The sequence below is a fragment of the Gymnogyps californianus genome, chromosome 4 (assembly GCF_018139145.2).
Source record: "Gymnogyps californianus isolate 813 chromosome 4, ASM1813914v2, whole genome shotgun sequence".
Classification (NCBI taxonomy): Eukaryota; Metazoa; Chordata; class Aves; order Accipitriformes; family Cathartidae; genus Gymnogyps; species Gymnogyps californianus.
In genome coordinates, this window is record NC_059474.1 from 49,819,694 (window position 1) to 49,839,757 (window position 20,064).

The window sequence follows — 20,064 nt, forward strand, 5'->3', positions numbered from 1 at the left end:
TTAGTAGACTTGACAAAGTAAGAACGATAAAATGTCCAGACCTGGGAAAACTGCCATCAACCATGGCTTGGTTCCTGTTGATCTTAAAAGTGCCAAAGAACCTCTACCACACCAAACCGTGATGAAGATATTTAGCATCAGCATCATTGCACAGGGCCTGCCCTTCTGCCGTAGGCGGGTAAGTGTAAAAGTCTTTAAAACCTGAATTTTGATCACTTGGCTTGTAGCTCAGTGCTTTGTCATGGTGCATTCATTCCATAAGGAAATACTTATATCTGTATTATCTGTTCACTCAGGGTGCCGTAGAGGAGCACTCAGATAATTTATTTCAACAATTCTTGTGCTTTAATTTAATTAAAATCTGTACATGTTGTCGTAGCTATTACTCATTTAAAGGGACATGACAGAGATTCTTTTATAGTTGTAAACCATGTAGATGAAAACAAATCCTGTACAAAATAGGTGCATTCATAAATGTGTATTTTGCTTTTATTCGCTCTTTTAGGTGATGTAGATAGTTTGGAGTAAAATCCATTGAATGCAGTTCTTAATTGTATTGGCACATGCGACTTGTTGGGATACTAAAGTGGAGAATTTAGAGATGTTAAACTAATTAATGTTTTAAAAATTTTCATAAGAATTCTTAAAATATGATTTTCATACTTTTGTAACTCAGTAATGGAGATAACATTTTTGCTGTTACAGAAAATAAAAATAGCATGTTACTATGTGGAGGTTGCGATATAGTTTATATATAGACAATCCTAGCCTGACAAACTATCACGGGTCTTATGCTACAGCTACAGGAACTATATGAATAAAGTGGCTCTTAAAGCACATTATATGAGTAAAAAAAAAAAGTCTTTTAAATTTTATTCTCTTGGTAATATACAATTTTCAATAAAAAGTAAGTGTTTTCAAATCAACTTACATCATGATTTCATTACTCAGTTTGCGTACTGCTGAGCTCATATTCTTTAAAGTAAAATTAATTTTTCTTCTTTATTACTCTTTGGAACTTTTTTCCAGTAAAATTGTAAATAAATTTGCTCTTCATAATGAATTTTTGCAACACTACTGTGAGTTTTCTATTGCTACTGAATAAATACTATTTCCATTTATTGATGCAAGTTTTAAAATCTAGCTCAGCTTTTGTAAATGTGCTGGCTTTCCTTGAATGTCAACATACTCCTTTTTAGTAAACTTAGTTAAATTGCAGATGAAATTTAAATTTGATAAGATCATCCTTGAAAGCTTGATTTCTTTTTACTATGTTGCTTTGAATGTCTGAGAATGTTTCTGATATGTAAAAGGTATATGGCATGTGTTGAGAGCTAGCAACATAGTATCAACCTGCAGCAATGCAAAAATTAGAACATATATATACCTGACTGTTTAATATAATATTGGATCATGTGCATTTCAGAAAAGTATTTGTTTCTGAAATTAGATATTATACATATGTGTTTGCTGAACATTGAATAGAAACATTTCATAAGGTTGAAAGTGATAAAGTAACCCTCTATTTTAATAGATGTGCTTTCAAAATTTTTATATGATTTGAGAACTGTTTGCTTGAAAATAAGCATTTGGAATATGTTTGGATAGTTTTAGTTCCTTTGTCTTGGATGAAGCATAGTATACAGCATAGAAGATAAGTTTAGTAGATATATTTCACAAGTGTTTTCGTGGCTATATTAATAAGTTATACTGTTGGAACTTTAATGCTGATGTTTTATGTGTGTATTTTCGGTAATGAGAAGTGTGGTCACATGTTAACTTATCACAAATACGAAAAAAATAATTTCTAAAGCAGTTCTCTGAAGACTTTGTATTGTTCCAAAACAACCACAATCTGTCATCTCGGTTGTCCTGTCCTACACTGCGTTCAAGCAGTCAGTTTAATGACTCAGAGGTTTTAGGTCTAGGAGGGTTTAAGAAGCTGTTCAGCATCTACTTTTCTTTTAGCAGTAGGACTAAGGAGGAAATTAAGAAATGCTGTAAATATATGTTTTACCAGCTAAGATATCATCAATCTATTTAAGTTTATCTTGTCTTCTGAAACTAATAATTCTCAGTATGATGGCTGCAGATAGTGGAAAGGATTAGAGCTCCGCCTTTAGTCTCATGCCTTGCACACTCAAAGCCTGCCTGTAACTCATAACGATTACCATATTGGGTTCCTTCCATGCTAACACACATAGGTTGCATGTAAGATCTGCATTTTCATTTTTGCATATTAAAAAAAAAAAACCCACACCAAAACCTAATTTTGGATCTCAACAGATGAGAGAATCAATACTTTTGTTATGTAGATTTATCATTTTATTAAACAAAGCAAGAACCAAAAAAGTATTTTCATGTAAAATATGAGTTCTCACACAAAGTCATCACCAATATGCCACTCAGATTTATTTTTTAAAAATTCTACTTTTCATTTAGTAAGTAATGCATTGAATTATTTAGTATTTAATGTTCAGACCTAAACTTGATGTGCTTTAGAACATGAGCCACAGTTTGCTTCTAGGTTATTGAGTTGGTAATATGTCAATACCAACTTTTTTCTGGCAAGTGTATGATTGGGCCATTCAAACACAGACCTGACAAAGATTATCGACCTTCTCCTTGTTTGAACTCATTTCTTCCCCTCCTTAATTGTACGTTAAACCAAGCAAAACATCTTTAAAATGTGTACTATGATCCTTGGGAGTAAAAATACTTCCGTTATGAGAGCTGACAATTCATAGCTTCTGCATCGTCTGCATTAGTTATACCAGACTTCTATCAGGAAGTGCACTATAAATGGTCACAGGACTTAACAGTTCGCCCTTATGCATTATGTCAGTTTGCTCATGTAGTTAAAACACTTGTCTGCAATAGTACTAATCTGAATCCAGTTAAAAATAGTATTGCTTAGCATTCTTTGTGTAGCACTTGAGAGTAACTTTAGTGCATAGCTCTAAAAGTACTGTACTTACACAATAAACATATGTATTCCTTCAAAGCTGTCACTGAAAACATTGCTGCAGTATTGTCAAATGTAGACATAGCCATGGTCCTCTTTAGCCATTAACATATCTTTTGTAGGCACTGAAGCAGATTTTTGCAGTATAATGTGAAGAAGCAATGAATACCTTTCAACTGGTACACACTTAAGGTATCAGATATCATTTAGCTCTTCAGTGCAATGTAATTGCAGCTGATCATTGAACATACTGATGAGATAGTCACACGTCACGTATGTTCCAAAATCAAGTGCTGTATTTTGTTTGCCATGGTAAATACTTTCAGTTGACAAAAAATTGGTCTCTCAATTAACTCTGTGATTTTTCCCTTATTCTGCTCTTAAACCACTAACAGTAGAAGTGTTTTTCCTTCTGAACTGTTATCATTCTTAACTATTTCAAAAGCTGTACTTTAAAAATAGATTTCTTCCCTCTTTAGTTTTCCATGTTTTTTCCTAAAAATTCCAGTACTTGTTGCTCTTGGAGGTTGCTGTATAACAGTTTCATCACATTGAATATATGTTTTTAAGAAGTGCTAAGCTGGAGAATTTGTGAAAGTGACTTGTTCACTTGCAGCATTCCTTCATTTCAAGTAGCTTAAAGTAGCACTGATTGTTATAAAGCGGGGGTTTCAGCGTGCACCCTGTGGTATTCCAAGCTAGAAAAGTCTAAGTAATAAATGTGTCCATTTTCAGTGCCCGTACTCTCAGAAACACCAAAGATTCTGTTATACTGTACTGTTCTGTGAGAATAGTTTCGCTATATGTGCATATGTTTCACCCTTAAAACGTATCCAACCAAATTTTGGCAATTCATCAATTTAGTTCATCAGTGAAATCCTTCCCTCTGTGGGATGTACTTGTGTGTTATGTGAACATAGGATAAAGCATTTAAGCATTGATTTATATACCAGCCTGTGTTTTTTATATATAAGAGCATCCACTGGTCTTACGCATTACATATGGTATCAGTCTGTTTGTTACTACAGTAGAGCACTTGGAACGAGACTCCAGTTCCTTTTCCTTCCTCTGGTTGACTGATATGCTCGTAATTTATTTGAAATACTAATGTGTCTTATGCATGAACAACCCACTTATTTGGACTTGTTTCTTTATCCCTTCGTTTCTGTGTTAAAACAACCAAAACACCCTTTTCATTGTCAGTCAAATCTATATAAATGCTTGCGCCAGCAGTTTAATCAAGTAGTCCGTCCATTCAGTTTTTCAGGAAAATGTAGTCCTGAATTTTTCTGTAACAAATCATATTTCTTGCTTGAGTACAGCATGTTATTTCATGAATGACAGTAAGAAGTTATATAATAGACAAAAAACTATTTAGCTTTCTCTGAAATGGTATATCCTTCCATCTTACACTTCCCTGTATTTCAGCTGACTTTGGATCAGGTCCTGAGTACTACGAAAAAGAACTAAACTATTTTTGCCTTAAACACCAAATGAAAAAATATATCTTTTTCCCTTGGAATTTCTTACCATTTGGTAAGAAGAGACCGTCAGAAAAGCATAAAGAAAAGATGTGTGAAAATGTGCGTGTGTGCGTGCGCATATATATATGTGTGTATGTGTGTAATTTTTTAATTTAAAAATTAAGGTAGTCTTAAGAGTCTGTCACTGGACAAATCGGAGCACTCCCACGCGCCTGTGTCTTCTACAAGGGACTTTTTGGTTCTGGGCTTTGTGGCAGGGAACTTGCATTATGGCCACTGGTGGTAAGAAGCCTCTTCGAGTGGCTGTCAGAAATAACTTTCTTTCAAAGCTGGTTTAGCCTTTACTTCAGATTCTCTTGTTTGTGTTAGAATTTGTCACCCGAATGGAAGTACAGGTCATGGACTGATCAGTTGATATCTATATGAAAGGAAGTTTGTTCTTGTCCTCTTGTGCTTGTTTCTCATAAAGGAGTGTGTCCATTGCTCTGGATATCCAAATAGTCACAATAAAGCCAGCCTTATAGAGGTTTTACTTTTCATTGTTAAACTTATAATTTATAGTGTTTGTTTTCTTCCTTTTGTTATTTTTGGAGTTTCAGTTTTGGAAGATCTTTGGAATGAAACAGAAGTACTTCAGAGGTCCAGCAGAAGGAAGTTAACTGAAAAGGCAGATGGTTTTGAGTGGAAAGAAAGGAATACTGGAAAGTTACAGAAATGAGCAAGACTAAGTCTTGTGTAACACTCTGCCTAGAGGGTAACTCCTTTTAGAAGATAAATAATCTTGAATAATGAACTATTTCCTCTATTTTTTTTAAGTATAGGCAGTATCTCCACTCTGAATCTGCTTTTCCCATGCCTTTCATCTCCTCTCACAAGGGGAATAAAAGTTCTTCCTGTGTGAGGTGATAGCCTTGAAGAAAAGCAATATGTTACTTATTTTCTCAATGTGGAGCAGAGGCAGCCTAAAACTTATCTTCTTCACCTTTCTTTTTTTCCTTCTTTCTGCAATTGTCTTTCATTTTGCTTGAAAACCAGTTGACTCTGTACTGTACTTGAGAGGGAATAAAATAGGAATCACAGAAGTGGAAAAAGAAGTGGACAGATCCTCAATTATCTGGTCAACTCAATTGAGGTGGAGTGGTTCAACCTGACGGCTGAAGAGTGCTGTGGTCTCCCAGGCTATGCTTACAAGAGGTTTGCCAAGCCATACCAAAATCCATCTTTTTTTTTTTTTTTTTTTTTTTAACCTCAAAACCGTGGATGTAGCCAGGGTTTATGGCTCTGTAGAACTAGATAGAGGCAGAAGTATGCTTCTGTCTACCCCTCCCCTTCTGTGGGGTGTTACGGAAGCTCTGGGCCTAAGATAGCCATTTGTAGGAGGGAGCACTTAGTTTGCTGTTCAAACAGCTGTTTGTTGTGTCCCCTGGAAAAAAGAAAATTGCTAGCTAAACTGTGCGTATCTAGTTCAACCTGCTGTGCTGGGTCAAAAATACTTGGACAACCTCTGACAACTTGCTTGGTTGTTGGTTTTGTGGGGGGGTGGTGTTTGGTTTTTTTCTCCAAACCTCCACTGCAACACATGTCATGGCACTCCCAGGGTCTGCTTTTTCAGAATATTCAGTGATCCTCTGTCACCATACTGACTATTTGAGAAACACTTTTATATTTAAATTGTTCTGCCTATTTCTGGCCAAGATAAAAGCAGCAATCGGAAACTCATTTATATTTAACGCTAGCTAAAATGTTTTTCTTTGTGGTTTTGATGCATTTAAAACTTCCATTTCTTGTGCAATGAGCAGTGCTGTCTGCTACAGACTGATGTGCAGGTGCAGATGCTAAAAGCATGTTATGGCGATGCTGCAGTCAGTCACTTCCCTTTAGGAGGTGTCAGAAGGAAGGTTGCCTGGGCAATTTTACTCCTTTGTGCCCAATTGTTTAGATGTCTTTAGAAACCTTTATTGTTATTCACGTTGAGCTATTCAAACATGCTGGATTGACTTTGTGAAAGCTCTTTACCTGCTTAAAGTCTGTCTGTTTTATCGTCTCAAGCTGTGGAGGTTATAGCATCCAGCAGAAGATAAGAGGGAATGGGAGACAGCAGTGATGCCATAAACTGACCCAGCTGCCTCTTTGCTGATTGATTATGCCGAAGGGGAACTCATGAAATGTGTAATTAAATACTTCATTTACTGCTTTGAAACCTAATTGCCTTAACTGTGAATCTTCTTTTTCTCTTTTTGCAATCCCTTGTATCGCTAAGCAAACACTTTTTGTCCTTCTACAACAAATGAAGCCATTTTAATTTCCTGAACAGATCTTTTTCAGGTATGGGGGAAGGATCCTTTGTGAGGAAAAAATGCTCTGCCATGTCATGACTATCTCTTAATACAGAAACACAAAGAGGGCAAATTAATTTTAACTGGCAATCTTTCTTCTGGCATTCCTCACATTTTGAGTGGAAGTTGAACTGAACGAGAATGACACCCAGACAAGTCATAAGCAGGGTTGTAGCATTAGCATCTTGCTCTCGGATCTCTGCCACTTATCACAACCGATTGATTGTCGTTCCTTATGTGATGAACCATTACTGTCAAGGAACGATGGTCTTGCCAGTTTAAATAGTTCCACTCTTCAGAGCGAAGATCCAATCTCATTCCTAGTTTCACTGCTCGGCTTGTGTTTTTCTTCCAAGCTCTCTCTGAGGCTCTGGTCTGCTCTATCTCACTTGCCATTCACCTAGTTTTGGACTACTAATTCTTCTTTCTCCCCACAGCTTCTCGTTGATACTCATCCTCTGTTAAAAGTGGGCCTCTTTTTCCTCTCTCTCCTTTGGCCCTCTTTCCAGCTCCTGGTACACTTATTTATCTTCATTTCATGATAAAATTTGAAAATACAGTTTTGCATAGGGACAACAGCAGTATCTTTCTAAATTCTATTCAAGTATTTTATAATATTACTCAGTTATTTGAAAAGGCAAGAAAACAACACAGGAGTTGACATGACTTTTCCCTTTCTTTATTTTTAGTCAAGGAAGTCTGTACTTTTGATTTGTTTTGTTCCTTAAAATATTTTTTGAGTAACCAGTTTGATTGCAAGGTTTCTTGGTAAGAGGATCGAGATGGTTGCAGATCATTTGTGTAGTCGTGTGCAGTTTGATCACATTTCAGAAAAACTTCTCTAGTTACTTGCGTCTCAAATGCACATGATTTTAATAGTAAAATATACAATCCATGAAGTAGGGTAATGATTTTTCTTAAAAATTCAGATTATAATTGCAAACTGTACTACATTTTTAATACGCTATAAATATCCATGTTTGTGAAAGAGAAGTGCTGGTTATGTATGTCATATGAAAATGTTGATCCTGTGCAAGAAGCCAATACAGTAAATCTGTTTTAATAACTGTGCTACTACTGTAACATTTTGAAGTAGTAGGCAAAACATTGTAAGATTTGTGTGTGGTGTTTTTCATTTGTTTTGTAGATCATATTCTAATATATTGCAAGACCACCAAAGATCCGATGACCCTAAACTGATTGATAAAGGGAGGAGAGAAGAATGAGTTAAAATGCATAAATGATACTAAAAGTCTAAATATATTTTTCTATATGTGTTCTTCCTTTATGAATTATCTGAGTTTAGCAATACTTCCTTAACCCAACTTATTTTATACTTAGTATCAAAGGAACTCATAACACTTGGTAAATGCTAATGTATTAAACTTCTTTGTGAGCTAGGGAAATGTTTTGGTTTTACAGGGCATAGTATAATTATGTGGCAAAGACAGCAAATGTTTTGTGTTGTAATTAGTTAAACATGCTTCTTTCCTCTCTGTTTCAGATGGTTCATTATTTCAGATAGTTTATTAGGCTTGTATATGCTGCATTGCTTTCCATATGCAAGGTAGTAGACAGAATTTTATTTGTAAATTGCGAAAAAAAGAGGCAACTTATACGTAGAAGCTTTGGTAGGTAAAAGACTTATTTTAGGAATCTGTAATATGCAAATACATGCAAATTTGGGACCAGATATTTTAATATGTGTACATTCCTGTGGAATGTCTAAAATTGCATTTGACTCCAGCTTCTGTAGTCAGCATATATTTCAGCTTATAACATAACTAGTATATAATGAAGGTAACCAGTTGCAGCATACTGCTCTTACATGGTATTGTGTGGGATCTTTTCTGGTGATTTAGATGTCCTCATTTATATATACAGACATGGGTTTAAAGAACATACTTTTATTTACAAATATTACTATTCCTATTATAATAATATTGTCTTAAATGCTGTATGCAGAATTGTCCCTGCACAGAGAGCTTACTGCTTGTAGAGATGAAAGACAGAAGACAAAATGGCAATAGAAACATAATGTGTTGTTAGCTGCTAGAGACAGAAAATTGTTCCTTGGCTCATAGGCCAGGAGTCTGTAGGTGACACTATACTGCTCTCTTTCTAAGGATACTCTCCCAACAGAATTTTACATTCTGAAAATTGAAAAAGAACAACAGAAGAGGTGCTACAAAGGTATTTTTGGTATGTTTTTAGCACCATTTTTTTCCTACTTACCCTGTGTTTAGGTAGACTTACACTATACTTAAACAGTTAAGATTTTGTTGCTCTAAGTCAGTCTGCATGATACAGTGTTCTGTAAGTACAAATGGCAGTCTCTTCCAAAGCATGTTGCTATTAATAAACCCTAACATAAGATTACTCCTCATGATAACAGCAGCAGCTGGCAAGAATGTTTGCAATTTTAACATATTTGCAGCACTACTACATTCCGTCTTGCATTTCTCCTATGGTTCATTGTCAGTGAAATTTCAGACTGAATTCTTACCATGAATTTCTTCAGGGCCTCGCAGTCTTCCCTTCTTTGGCCTCCCCTTCTCCAAATCCTGTCTAGATACCAAGCTATCAAACAAGTCCTCTACTGTCTAGTGCCTATTCTGTCCACATATAGCTTTTCTAAAGCATCTCTCTTTTCTTTCCTGCCTTTTTACACCCACAGTGTTCCTGTCCTTTGCCTCTCCGCTTATGCTGCGTGCAGTTCTGGGAAGCCCTTCCTGCCCACGCACCTCCTTTAATGAAACGAGGAATTATCTGTAGCTGGCTAGTCTAATATTTCCTAATTGAACCAGATAAGCCATCAGGTTGAAGAAATATAAACATACAGCTGCCAGAGCATCTATTAGTTAATTTTCAAAATACACGCATTTAGGTTTAAATATAATAAATTAAGTATTAAAATATTACATGTCAATCAATTTCCACTTCTTACCCTCGATTTATTATCTCCAGGCAGATAATAAACTCTCATAGTTGGTACTAATTCTCTTCTCTCCAGAATAGATGCTTGTGCACCTTTCTTTTTTGGGAGGAATGTGTTTGTTTTAAACAATAATAACCTTCTGTTTGTTTCATGTATTAGACATGTAAACTTGCCACTTATTTACAGTTTCCATTCACGCTGATGCAAGAAATAAGTAAGATTATCTAAGAGACACTGCACATGGCAAGAAACTAATCATACAAATTAAAGAGAGGCTACATCATCCCTTTAGCCTATGGCAGTATCTATGGTGTCTGCTGTTTCTGTCGGAGATTTATCTAAGGGTATAAAATTGCTTCTGATAGAAATTGTTATTTTTCTCATCATGTTTGAAATATCATTATGTGTTGAGGTCACTTAGCACTATAAAAATTTGACACTAATTGCAATTAATGTGAGGGCTGAAATTAATTTCCAGATTTATTAAGGACATATGTCCATAGCAGTACTACTTCACTTTAGAAAGAAAATGGATTAGAATAATAACAGCAGCTATTTTCGTCAGTGCCTAATTCGTATGTAATACTATGTGGATTAAATTGCAAAAGTATGATGTGTTTTTAAAAAGATGTTTTTTAAGAACACCCCTCCCCCTTCATGGGTTAGAGAAAGTTTGTTATCATTTTGTTGGAATTATTCCATTTATTTGTCAAATTAGTTTGCTGCAAATTTCTTTTAGTTTCTTCTCTGCCTCTGTTTGCTTGTTGCATAAAGAGCTGGTCATCATGGGGGAAAACTTCAGTGAGTTGTAGCCATTGCCTTCCAGAAGAAGAGGAGGAGGCAGCTTGAACTGCCTGGTACCAAGCTGTGTGAGTCATCATGGGTTTCCATGAGATCTATTGGCATAACTGAAGTTAGCTTTCCAAGTGGCCTGCATATTGTGCTGCCTTACTGAGTGAAATTTCTTTGGAGCATCTGATTAACGTGGATCACTTTCTGAACCTGGCACCACCTCAGTTTATTACATCTGTTCAACCTGTCTTCCTTGGTCTGTCCTGTGCATTCCCATGAAGGGTTGTATCCAGATGCAGCTGTCTTGCAGGCACAGTACTAAGCCCTGCGCCAGTCTTGAGATTTCTGGGAAGGCATCCAAACTTCTGAGAGGGTCAAGAAGAAATAGTTTCCTGTTCTGAAGTGTTGGCCCATTTTAATTTGAGCACACAAGTAAATGTTTTAAATGTCCAGAAATACTACATATGTGTCTGTTTATGGCTCTGTTTAGCAGGTCCAGCCTTACTTTTCACAATTTAGGAAGAGCTTGTATCAGAAGTGACCTATTCTTTTTGGTGTGTGGAGAAAGTAAGTGCTTGAAGACATCTAAGACATCCTCAGTGAATTAATTCTTTCCTGAAAACATGGCAGTGAGGAGAGGCGGGTGCAGAAAGGTTTGCCCCACCCCCCCCACCCGACCCCCCCCGACTTCTCTCTTTCTCTCATCCTGATACAGGGAGAAACCTGCAGTAAAAATTCTGACTGGTCACTGAAGTGCAGGAATATTAAGAACCATAATTTGCACCTCTCTCCACTAATTTGGAGGGTCTTTCTCACTTGGGGGACCTAATTTATAGAAACAGGTAGCATTGGCAGCTCCTTGCAGTGGACACATAGACCATATGGATTCTTAATTGCAGAAAATTTTCAGGATATTCTTTGAGCTTCAGTAGACAATTTATGTCCCCTGAGGTTATTCAGACATAGTTACCCAGTCACAATAGGTACTGCAAGCCTAATAAAACTAATCTTCCAAGAGACATCTGTGTTTATTTGCTCTTAGCATTGTCTGCATTTTGCATATGTATGTTGATATAAAAACAGAGACATGTTATTTAATAATTGGCCCTAAGGCCTTGTATTTTCTTGGTGATTTTAAGATTTGTAATTCAGATTTGCACTACTTAAGCGTGAACAATGTTAGTGAACAAAAAACCTTTAAATCAAGCTGTCTTCTCTATGAAGAGATAACTGTAATCTTCATGATATAAACACCAAAATGTGTAGTTTTTACATAGTTTAATGAGTGTATGCATAATATATGGTATTTATATATTTGGAAGAAGGTAGATAGAATCCTTTTTGCAGAGGTACTTGCGTTGACACAAATCAAATCTCAGTGGGGTGGAAAGGCAGAATTATTGAAAAATAAGTATACTAAGTAGTAGTTTTAAATGTAATTTAAACTATTTTCCACTGTTTCTCTAATTTCAGATTGCCTGTATCTTAGTGTTGTTCTACCTTTTTGCTTAGCCTTCAGAACCATGAAGTCAGGACACCTATTTGTGCATTTTCATGCAAGAAATGCCTTGCTATGAGGTGACATAGGACACACACTTTGGTCTTGCTTTGTTCTTGGTCCTTTTTTTCTGTATTCCTATAATGTAGCACAAATTTGAAGCTTTGATCTCTCTTTACTAGGAGTTTTAACTTCTTTACAGAGTTTTGAGAAATAGTTCACTTTTTGATGGTATGTGGACATATGGGGAATGAATATTCTGTGGATTCTTGAGACTAAACTGTTGAAAACCTGAAGTATTGCTTTTTTTTTTTTTTTTTTAGCTTACTAGGAGACAAATTTGGGGGAAAAGAGGAAGGATGTCGTGGAGAAAAGGAATTAAATGCAAATATTGGGACTTCGAAGAGACTGTATTCCTTTATAGATGTTTCCAATTTAATTTTCTAAAACAAATACTGAAATTAAGGGGAAAAATAATTACTGCTGCAAAGTAGCCAACAAAATGAAAGCAATTGAATAAATGGCCTTTTTTCCCCAAATGTGGCCGCCTCTGTATTGTATGTACCTTAAGAGAGTATTGTCCAACTATTTCATTCCAATCTTTAAATTAACTCAGCATTATCAATAAGCTTTTTTAATTTTCCCTCAAAGAACAAAAAATTAGTATGCATTCCAGTAGAGAGGACATACAAATGTATGTTGTCTTTGAAGAATCAGAGTGCCAGATATTGGATGTGGCATTCCAAAGCGTGTAATGACACAGATCACAAAGCTGTTGCCCTATTAAAAACCTAATATATGCAATCATCTTTGTATTTCTAAAAGAATGTCAGTTGCTACTTATAAATATGCTAAAAACCTTTCTGAACTTCTGAATTCCTTTGACAGTGCTTGTGAACTTCATGGTCTATTTTTAAAATACAATATATAATTTTCATTCCGTAGCATGCAATATTAAAGCTAGTAGGTAATTGCTTCCTTTCTTCTTCCATTCAGAATTGGGGAGTCATAGCATCTCGTTATCTAATACTACTTAATAACAATCCTTAGAATACATACACAGATATAGATGCTGTTCTTTCAGGGAGAGTTTTAAGATTGCCTTCTAGCTTCTTGCCAATTCGTAAGACTCTGCCCTTGATTATGTGTATCTATCACAGATATATCAAAAACCGTATCAAACACAAAGGCTTTATCTGGCCTGTTTCATAATAATGAAATAAAAAATTCTTCCAGCTTACCTTCAGTATGCAGTTTGTATTCTGTACACACAAGAGAGGAGATGAGAACCAAGGTGTAGTTGTAAGCAGTAGCTTTATAAACGTATCTGGAAACTAAGGAAATCTTGCCTTATGTCCTTCCTTTCTTTGTTTCTTTCACCTCATGGATGGCTGCTATCATAGTCTCCAACACTTGCAAACAGCTGCTGCTAAGAACCCCTGTCTTTCCATGCTTGACTTGGAAAAGCAGGAGTGGTTTCTTTCCTGTTAAACCGAAATGGGAAAAATACTTGTATTGAATGCTGGCCACATGTCAGGTTGCAACAAGTTAAAAGTTGGAGGTCTCTGAGATGATACAGAAAAGATATTTCAAGAACTGGACACTTACGATGTTCTGACTAGTCCCTGGTCTAGAAGGCCTGTAGCACAAAGCCAAAGGCAGATGAGACAACTCCATCCTGTCCTAATCCCATGGGGAATAGTATAATTTCCACTGAGAGGGCAGACCTCTTGAAGGTCCTGTGATCCTTTCTACTTTTCTCTCCTGTCAAGTTTCCATAGTAGTGAGGCTTTAGGAATGCATTTTAGTTTTGTGGACATAAAATTCGGTTGTTCCATCAGTGTAGCTTGCTTATTAATAAATGGTCTCAGACTGAAATTTTCCTCAGATTTTGCTGTCCTGTTTTAAGTAAAAGTGTATATATTTCTTTATGAAGTATGATGAGAAATTTTCAGTATATAAATGGAACTGGAGATAATTGAAATTAACTTATTTTGTGTGATATAAATACACATATATATATTGGAATGGGGAAAAATTGTCTGGGATGTATGCATTTTTTCTGAAAGTGTAATTTTGCTTCTGAAAATAAGTTTACCTCATTGGGTCCAAACAGTTGTTATTCATTCGATCAAGATTTAGAGGAAGACAGTTTTTCCATACAGAAGTAACAGAAGGTGTAGGCAGGAGGATGAAATACTACTGCATAGGGACTCTCTGGAAAGAGAATTTGAGGGCACTACTTTGTTTACAAAGTTCATTAGGTGTTGAAAAATCACCACTACATTTAAAGTGTAAAATCTGCTTTTTTCTTCATTTATGAATGAGAATGTTTGAGCTCTGATTTGCAGCTGTGTTTATTTTCATAAAAATACAAAAATCCCTAAATCTGATTCTCACCTGAAAGCAAAATTGAAAGTGGTCAGGAGCATTTGATAGATTACTCTAAATAAACATTTGAGAGATTCAGCTTATCTACAGATGCAACTTGAGCTGCACTTTGTGTAGTCTTAATGCAGTCATTTAGTTTCTTTACAATGGTTGCTTGAAGGCAAATTGCATTTTCTGCTTCTCTGGTGGATGCTTCAAATTCAGAGACTGTTTAGCAATATAGTTATCACAGGATGGAGAAAGCCAGGGAGTGCCACACCAGTCCCAGGCTTGTGTCGTACACACAGCATTGCTTCGTTGGCTACAAATGACATGAGATACACAGAAAGTGAGACTGACAAAAGACAGAACCAAAAAATGAGTTGCTATAGTACCAAGCAGCCAGAGCTGTATTGCTAAAAATGTGGCTGTTTCTGTGTATGCATGTCAGCAAAACAGAAAATTTTTGTAGTGCTGGAAGGTATTGAAGTATTTTTTTAGTACTCCCAGGGTGGCAGTCCCAGTTGACAAGAACTTTACATCATTTTAAAAAGTGACACTGTAGATTATACAGTGAAGTCTCTTGAACAAGAATATATTCTTGAGAAAGAACATATCATGACTTGTTTGAGAATCCATTCATTTCATAAAAAGAAGACGTGACACCGAGTGTTGGACAGCCAAACTATGCCATAGTTCCTTTTTTAATCTTGTTTTATGCCTTGCTTGCAGAGTCAAAGCTGGATGGGTTGTAGTTACAGAGATCTGACCTCTAGGTGCCACCAGTATGATAGAAATACAACCCCCTGTTCTTAATCAAAAACCTTTCAATTAACCTGATACTGAAGTTGTAAATAGCAACCTCTTTCATAGAGGAGAAACCCCCGAAGAGGTTGTGGTGGTTTCCTTGAGTGCCAGCTTCACTTCAAAGCTCAGAATGCGTGTTTTAAGGAAAAGATCCCGTATAGTATGGTGATTGACACTTTTGTGTTTAAAAAAAAAAAAAAAAAAAAAGACTAGGCAGAAGAGAAAATAAAATACATAATGGCCCAGATATTGTCACTGAAATAACTGTAGTAACTGTTTTTCAAGACTTGTTATAAAAAAACTGTCTTGTCTTTTAAGTCCCCGTGTTTCTACTTGCATGTAGTCAGAAGAGAAAGCTTGAATTTTGTTTTCCCGTTGTTAGTAAAGAATCCTTTGGATATTATCTTTTGGTTATGGAAAAAGGGATTTTTGCTATACCTAGCATGCCATTATTTATGATCCTTTTTTATTAGAAACTATTTCTTGTAACAGTTTGTTAGTGAGGGGATGCCCTACCCTGCACTTGGTGAAGAAGCTGTTTAAGAAGTCCTTGTAAACTGGATTCTTAAATGCACAGTATATGTGTAAACGCACAAAGCTACAGTAATAATAATGTAGTAAAATCTGATGGGGGGTGGGGGTTGCTGTAAGTTCAAAAAATGGGAGATCGTCTTTAAGTGTCCTTTTTACCATTATTGTGAAGAATGCAAATTGCACTGAAGTTTGAAGTCTCTCAGTGCATAAATTTCCAAAACACATCATTCGGAGAACCGTTTTGCACCCTTTTTCATAACTGTTGATAATCCAACTTAATTTTTTCTCTTCCTCCTTGAAAAAGTTGAGCTTGTATGCAGGTGACTTGAATAGTCCAATAGACATGGGTTTAGTCTATGATGAAAATTAGATTATCAGCAGACTCTGCTAAGCTAGATGGATTTTTTTTAGCCTGACCCAGAGAGACATTTGTGATGTCCTTGTGAACTATAGCATGTCTAAAATGTCCATGGATTTAATAAAGAGCACATAGAAGGAAGAACTCTGGTGTGCCATTTATTTAGAGTTACCATTCCAATGTAATGGACAGAATAGATTTAAGGTATTTTATAAGCAAAAGAGATTTCTAAGGCACATTTTCTACTTAAGGCCATGCTTATCTTATGTACCATATGGACATTTGTAGCACATGAAATATTTTGAGCATAAATTTTAAAAAATTGCAAATTTTGCCGTTCTAGTTTTTTAAAAAATGTATTTGTCTCTGTGCAATATAATGGTTTGTTTTGTGGTCTCGTGTATCCCATTTTGTTTTCATAATGAAAAATAGAATTTTCGATCAGAATGACATTCAGTAAGGTCCTTGTCATCTTGCACCTCTTTTGTGCCAATTTATCATATTGAAGGAAGGGCTTAGGAGGAACTGCAAGTTCTTGTCGTGGCTTCAGAGGGATTTCATAATACTGGCGAAATACCCAAGTTACTGTAGTAATCTTTTCTACAAAGACCAGTTTCTTAAGGAAAAAAAAGCTGAATTTCTCCCTTTTCTAATACTGAAATCTGAACTGAAAAGAGCTAGAACTTAATTTCTGCCATTTATTTCTATATTTTATGGATTTTCTGCAGAAAAGTCATTCATGAATTTCTGGAGATGAAAATATTTTAGGTAGTTTATCTTAACAAATGGTATGAACATACGTATTTTTTCCTGTTAACATGAACAAGTAATATTTTATTCTAAAATAGCAAGACTTATCCTAGCAGGTCTGGATAGAAATGCGAACTATAACATATAGTCCTACACACAACCAGACACTATTAATTTTAATAAAACCTAAGAATTTGTTTATTAATGTAATAAATTTACTCATACCGTGCTTTGCTCCTATTGTTTTTTTGGTTACTAACTGTTTTCAAGTGCAAGCAAGCTACAGCTATTGAAATAGAAAATAGCTTCTTATACTTTTGTTTTGCCATGTCTGTAGAACATGCAGAAAAGTAATACCTTCTGTTATTCCTTTATTTTTTCTTCAGAATAGAATCACAAAATCTTGTTGTCTTTTATGTATTTTAAGAACAGTATGAATATTGGACTAGTGCACCTCGATTTCTCAAGATTAGTATTCAGTTCGAAACTGAATAGCTCTGCTGCATTGAATTGGTAGAAAATACAGATTTACTACACTAGAAAATAAATTATAATACATTTCTTGCTTTTGTATTTGATTTCAGTTCTTACTTTTGAAAAGGCTGAGAGATTAAACCAGCAAGAAGGTTATCCAAAACTAATATCATTAGTAATGAAGAGAGGGGAAGAAAGGGGAGGGAGGGATAAGGGTTTATGCATTAGAAGATTGAATTATTTATGAATAAAGTTCACCTTTCCCATAGTAAAGGTTTTCAAGTTGTGTGGATGTGCCATGTACTTGTGAAATACTGTGTGCTCACAGTTATTAGGTATCTACTTGCAAACAAAATGAAGATGCCAGCTGCCTCATTTTCTGTGCTATTTTCTAGTTATGTTTTCCCAGAAAACATCATATCATCCTACAAGACTTTTAGAAATGATCCATGACTCTACATTCATCTCTTGGCCACAAGGTGTAAATATATACTGATTTTTATTTTTTCTTTAAGTTGTTCTCAAAGTATAGTCTTTATGAGAAGGTTAAGTCAACAAAGCAGTGACAAATTAAGAAACTATTAGATTACTTGTTGACAGAAGTCTTGCTTAACACTTTTATATGTACAGTGGACTTGTCTGCCTGGTGCATGTGCTGATGTTACTCTGAGGGATGTGCCTTGTGGATACAGGACACCTTTTTTTATCCAATCTAAAGTTTCTGACTGACGTTCCACTTAATGCTACCTGAAACAAAAACCCATACACCAATCAGAACAACGAATTTAATGTTAAATTACAAGCAAAATATCAATTGAATTTTAAATCAGAAGAAACAGGACGCTTGGGGGAAAATTGTATTATTTAAAAAGTTGAGGGAATTTATAAGTATGAAATAGCTTAGATACTCATAAACAATTTCTCATGCCATTAAATGTTGATTCTGATGGAAGCTTTATTGTTCAGTGCTTAAAACTTTCTGTCATGGCTAAGTATATCCATTTTAGTATGTTGGGGTTGTTTTTTTCCCCAAAGAAATGTTAAATTTAACTGAATTAGTTTTGTTCTTAAATTGTAATCCACCATGTAATCAAGGTGGAAAATTGATACATTTTTTTAAAGAGAAAGGACTAACTATGAATATCAAAGTAAAAAAAAAAGTGGTTTTCCCACTAAAGTAAAAGTTTAATTTTATTCTAATTGTCTTCCATTGTCTGTATGTTTGGGGGGGGGGCTGTCAAATATCAAAATTTAAGAAAATTGCAGTTTAACATAGTTACCATGTTAATTTTCAGTGAATTCTTTCACATCATGCAGTTGTGGTGTTGTTTCTGTAATGGACGTGAAGGGGCAGTGTAGTGCCGTCTATAAATCTTCCTCTGTTTTCATCTTTTTAATCTGTTCTGGAAGATCACGGTTTGAAATATGATTACTTTATCTGTTGTGTGTACATGCATTACTTGTAAGGGAAGTACATTAATCCTTTTAAGTTAAAGAAGTATCATAGAAATATCAATACCGTTAAGTTCATTCTTGTTTAAAATGAGTCACTGTTTTCTCCTTGATACTGTTTATACTCATGAATATAGATAATATTCAGTATTTTTTCAAGACTGTTAGTGTTTAAAGGTTTCCGTGTGCTAGAAGCACGTGAAGGGTATGGACAAATGCTGGCAAAGTACAGCTAGGCTTGAAATATAAACGGTATCGACAAAGCAAGTTTGATTCCTTTTTTGTTTGTTTTTTTAACTTTGGATATTGAAGTACATTTGAAGTATATTCTCCTTGTTAATGGCAACCACTGTATATGCATTACTTGAGACCCTGCAGAACTGAACTACTGGAGATGCCTGATATATTTTTCTTGAGTAGAATAAGTTGGTATCCAAAGCAGGCACTGTGTCAGTGTCTCTTGAAACTACCATCGCAAACAGAAGGGTCATCATCTTGGGATGTATGGTCTGAAACAATGATTATAGATATAAGCCTTTGATATAAGAAAGGAAATATATAAGGAAGAAGTTTTTACAATGAGGGTGGTGAGACGCTGGAACAGGTTGCCCAGAGAAGTTGTGGGTGCCCCATCATCAGAAGCGTTCAAGGTCAGGTTGGATGGGGCTTTGAGTAACCTGATCTAGTGAAAGATGTCGCTGCCCGCAGCAGCGGGGGTAGACTAGATGATCTTTAAAGGTCCCTTCCAACCCAAACTTTTCTGTGATTCTGTGATTATTTCTGATACCACTGTTTTATCAACAGAGCCAACATTCACTCCAGTCTTTTCTTACAACAGTGTTCTGCTTGGTGTAGTTGGTATTCTGTCCAGATGATACAATAATGAAGATTTTGAGGTTAAACTTTAGGAATGAGTGAGTGTAGCTCTGCCAGTTTCAGTGGCAAGCATCTTCTTGCATACTGTGTCATATTTTTGAATTTTTTATGTTGGGTTTTTTTTTGTAGACAACTTTGGTTTTGTTTCTGTGAATGTCTAATTTTGTTTCTACGTAGTAAAACATTGCATTTTAGAATATTTCATATGGAACATGGAACATGCAAAAATCTTGCACCTTTCAAGTTTAAATCTTCCAGAAAAAGTGGGGCTTTCCTTGTTCATTCACTCTACTTTAGCACCCCAGTCTGTATATCAGGACCATAGTCTGAAAAGGTAAATAATGATATTGAGAAGCTTGGGCTCCTTTGAAGATAACAAGCAAGGCAAACCTGGGTTAGTAGCATAGCAAATACGATCAAGATACAGCAC

General features: G+C 35.5%; 1 protein-coding gene across 2 annotated transcripts in view; it reads left to right on the forward strand.

Annotated features, from left to right (window-relative positions):
* The window catches only part of FBXW7 (F-box and WD repeat domain containing 7), a 200,447-nt gene that overhangs the window by 116,865 nt on the left and 63,518 nt on the right, over positions 1-20,064 (forward strand). The window contains exon 1 of one of the 2 annotated variants that reach the window (XM_050896721.1): positions 32-178. The exons of the other annotated variant lie outside the window; for it this stretch is intronic. Coding sequence (XP_050752678.1) covers positions 32-178 — 147 coding nt within the window. Of the gene's footprint in view, positions 1-31; positions 179-20,064 lie in introns of those variants that run through there. 2 annotated transcript variants of the gene reach the window in all.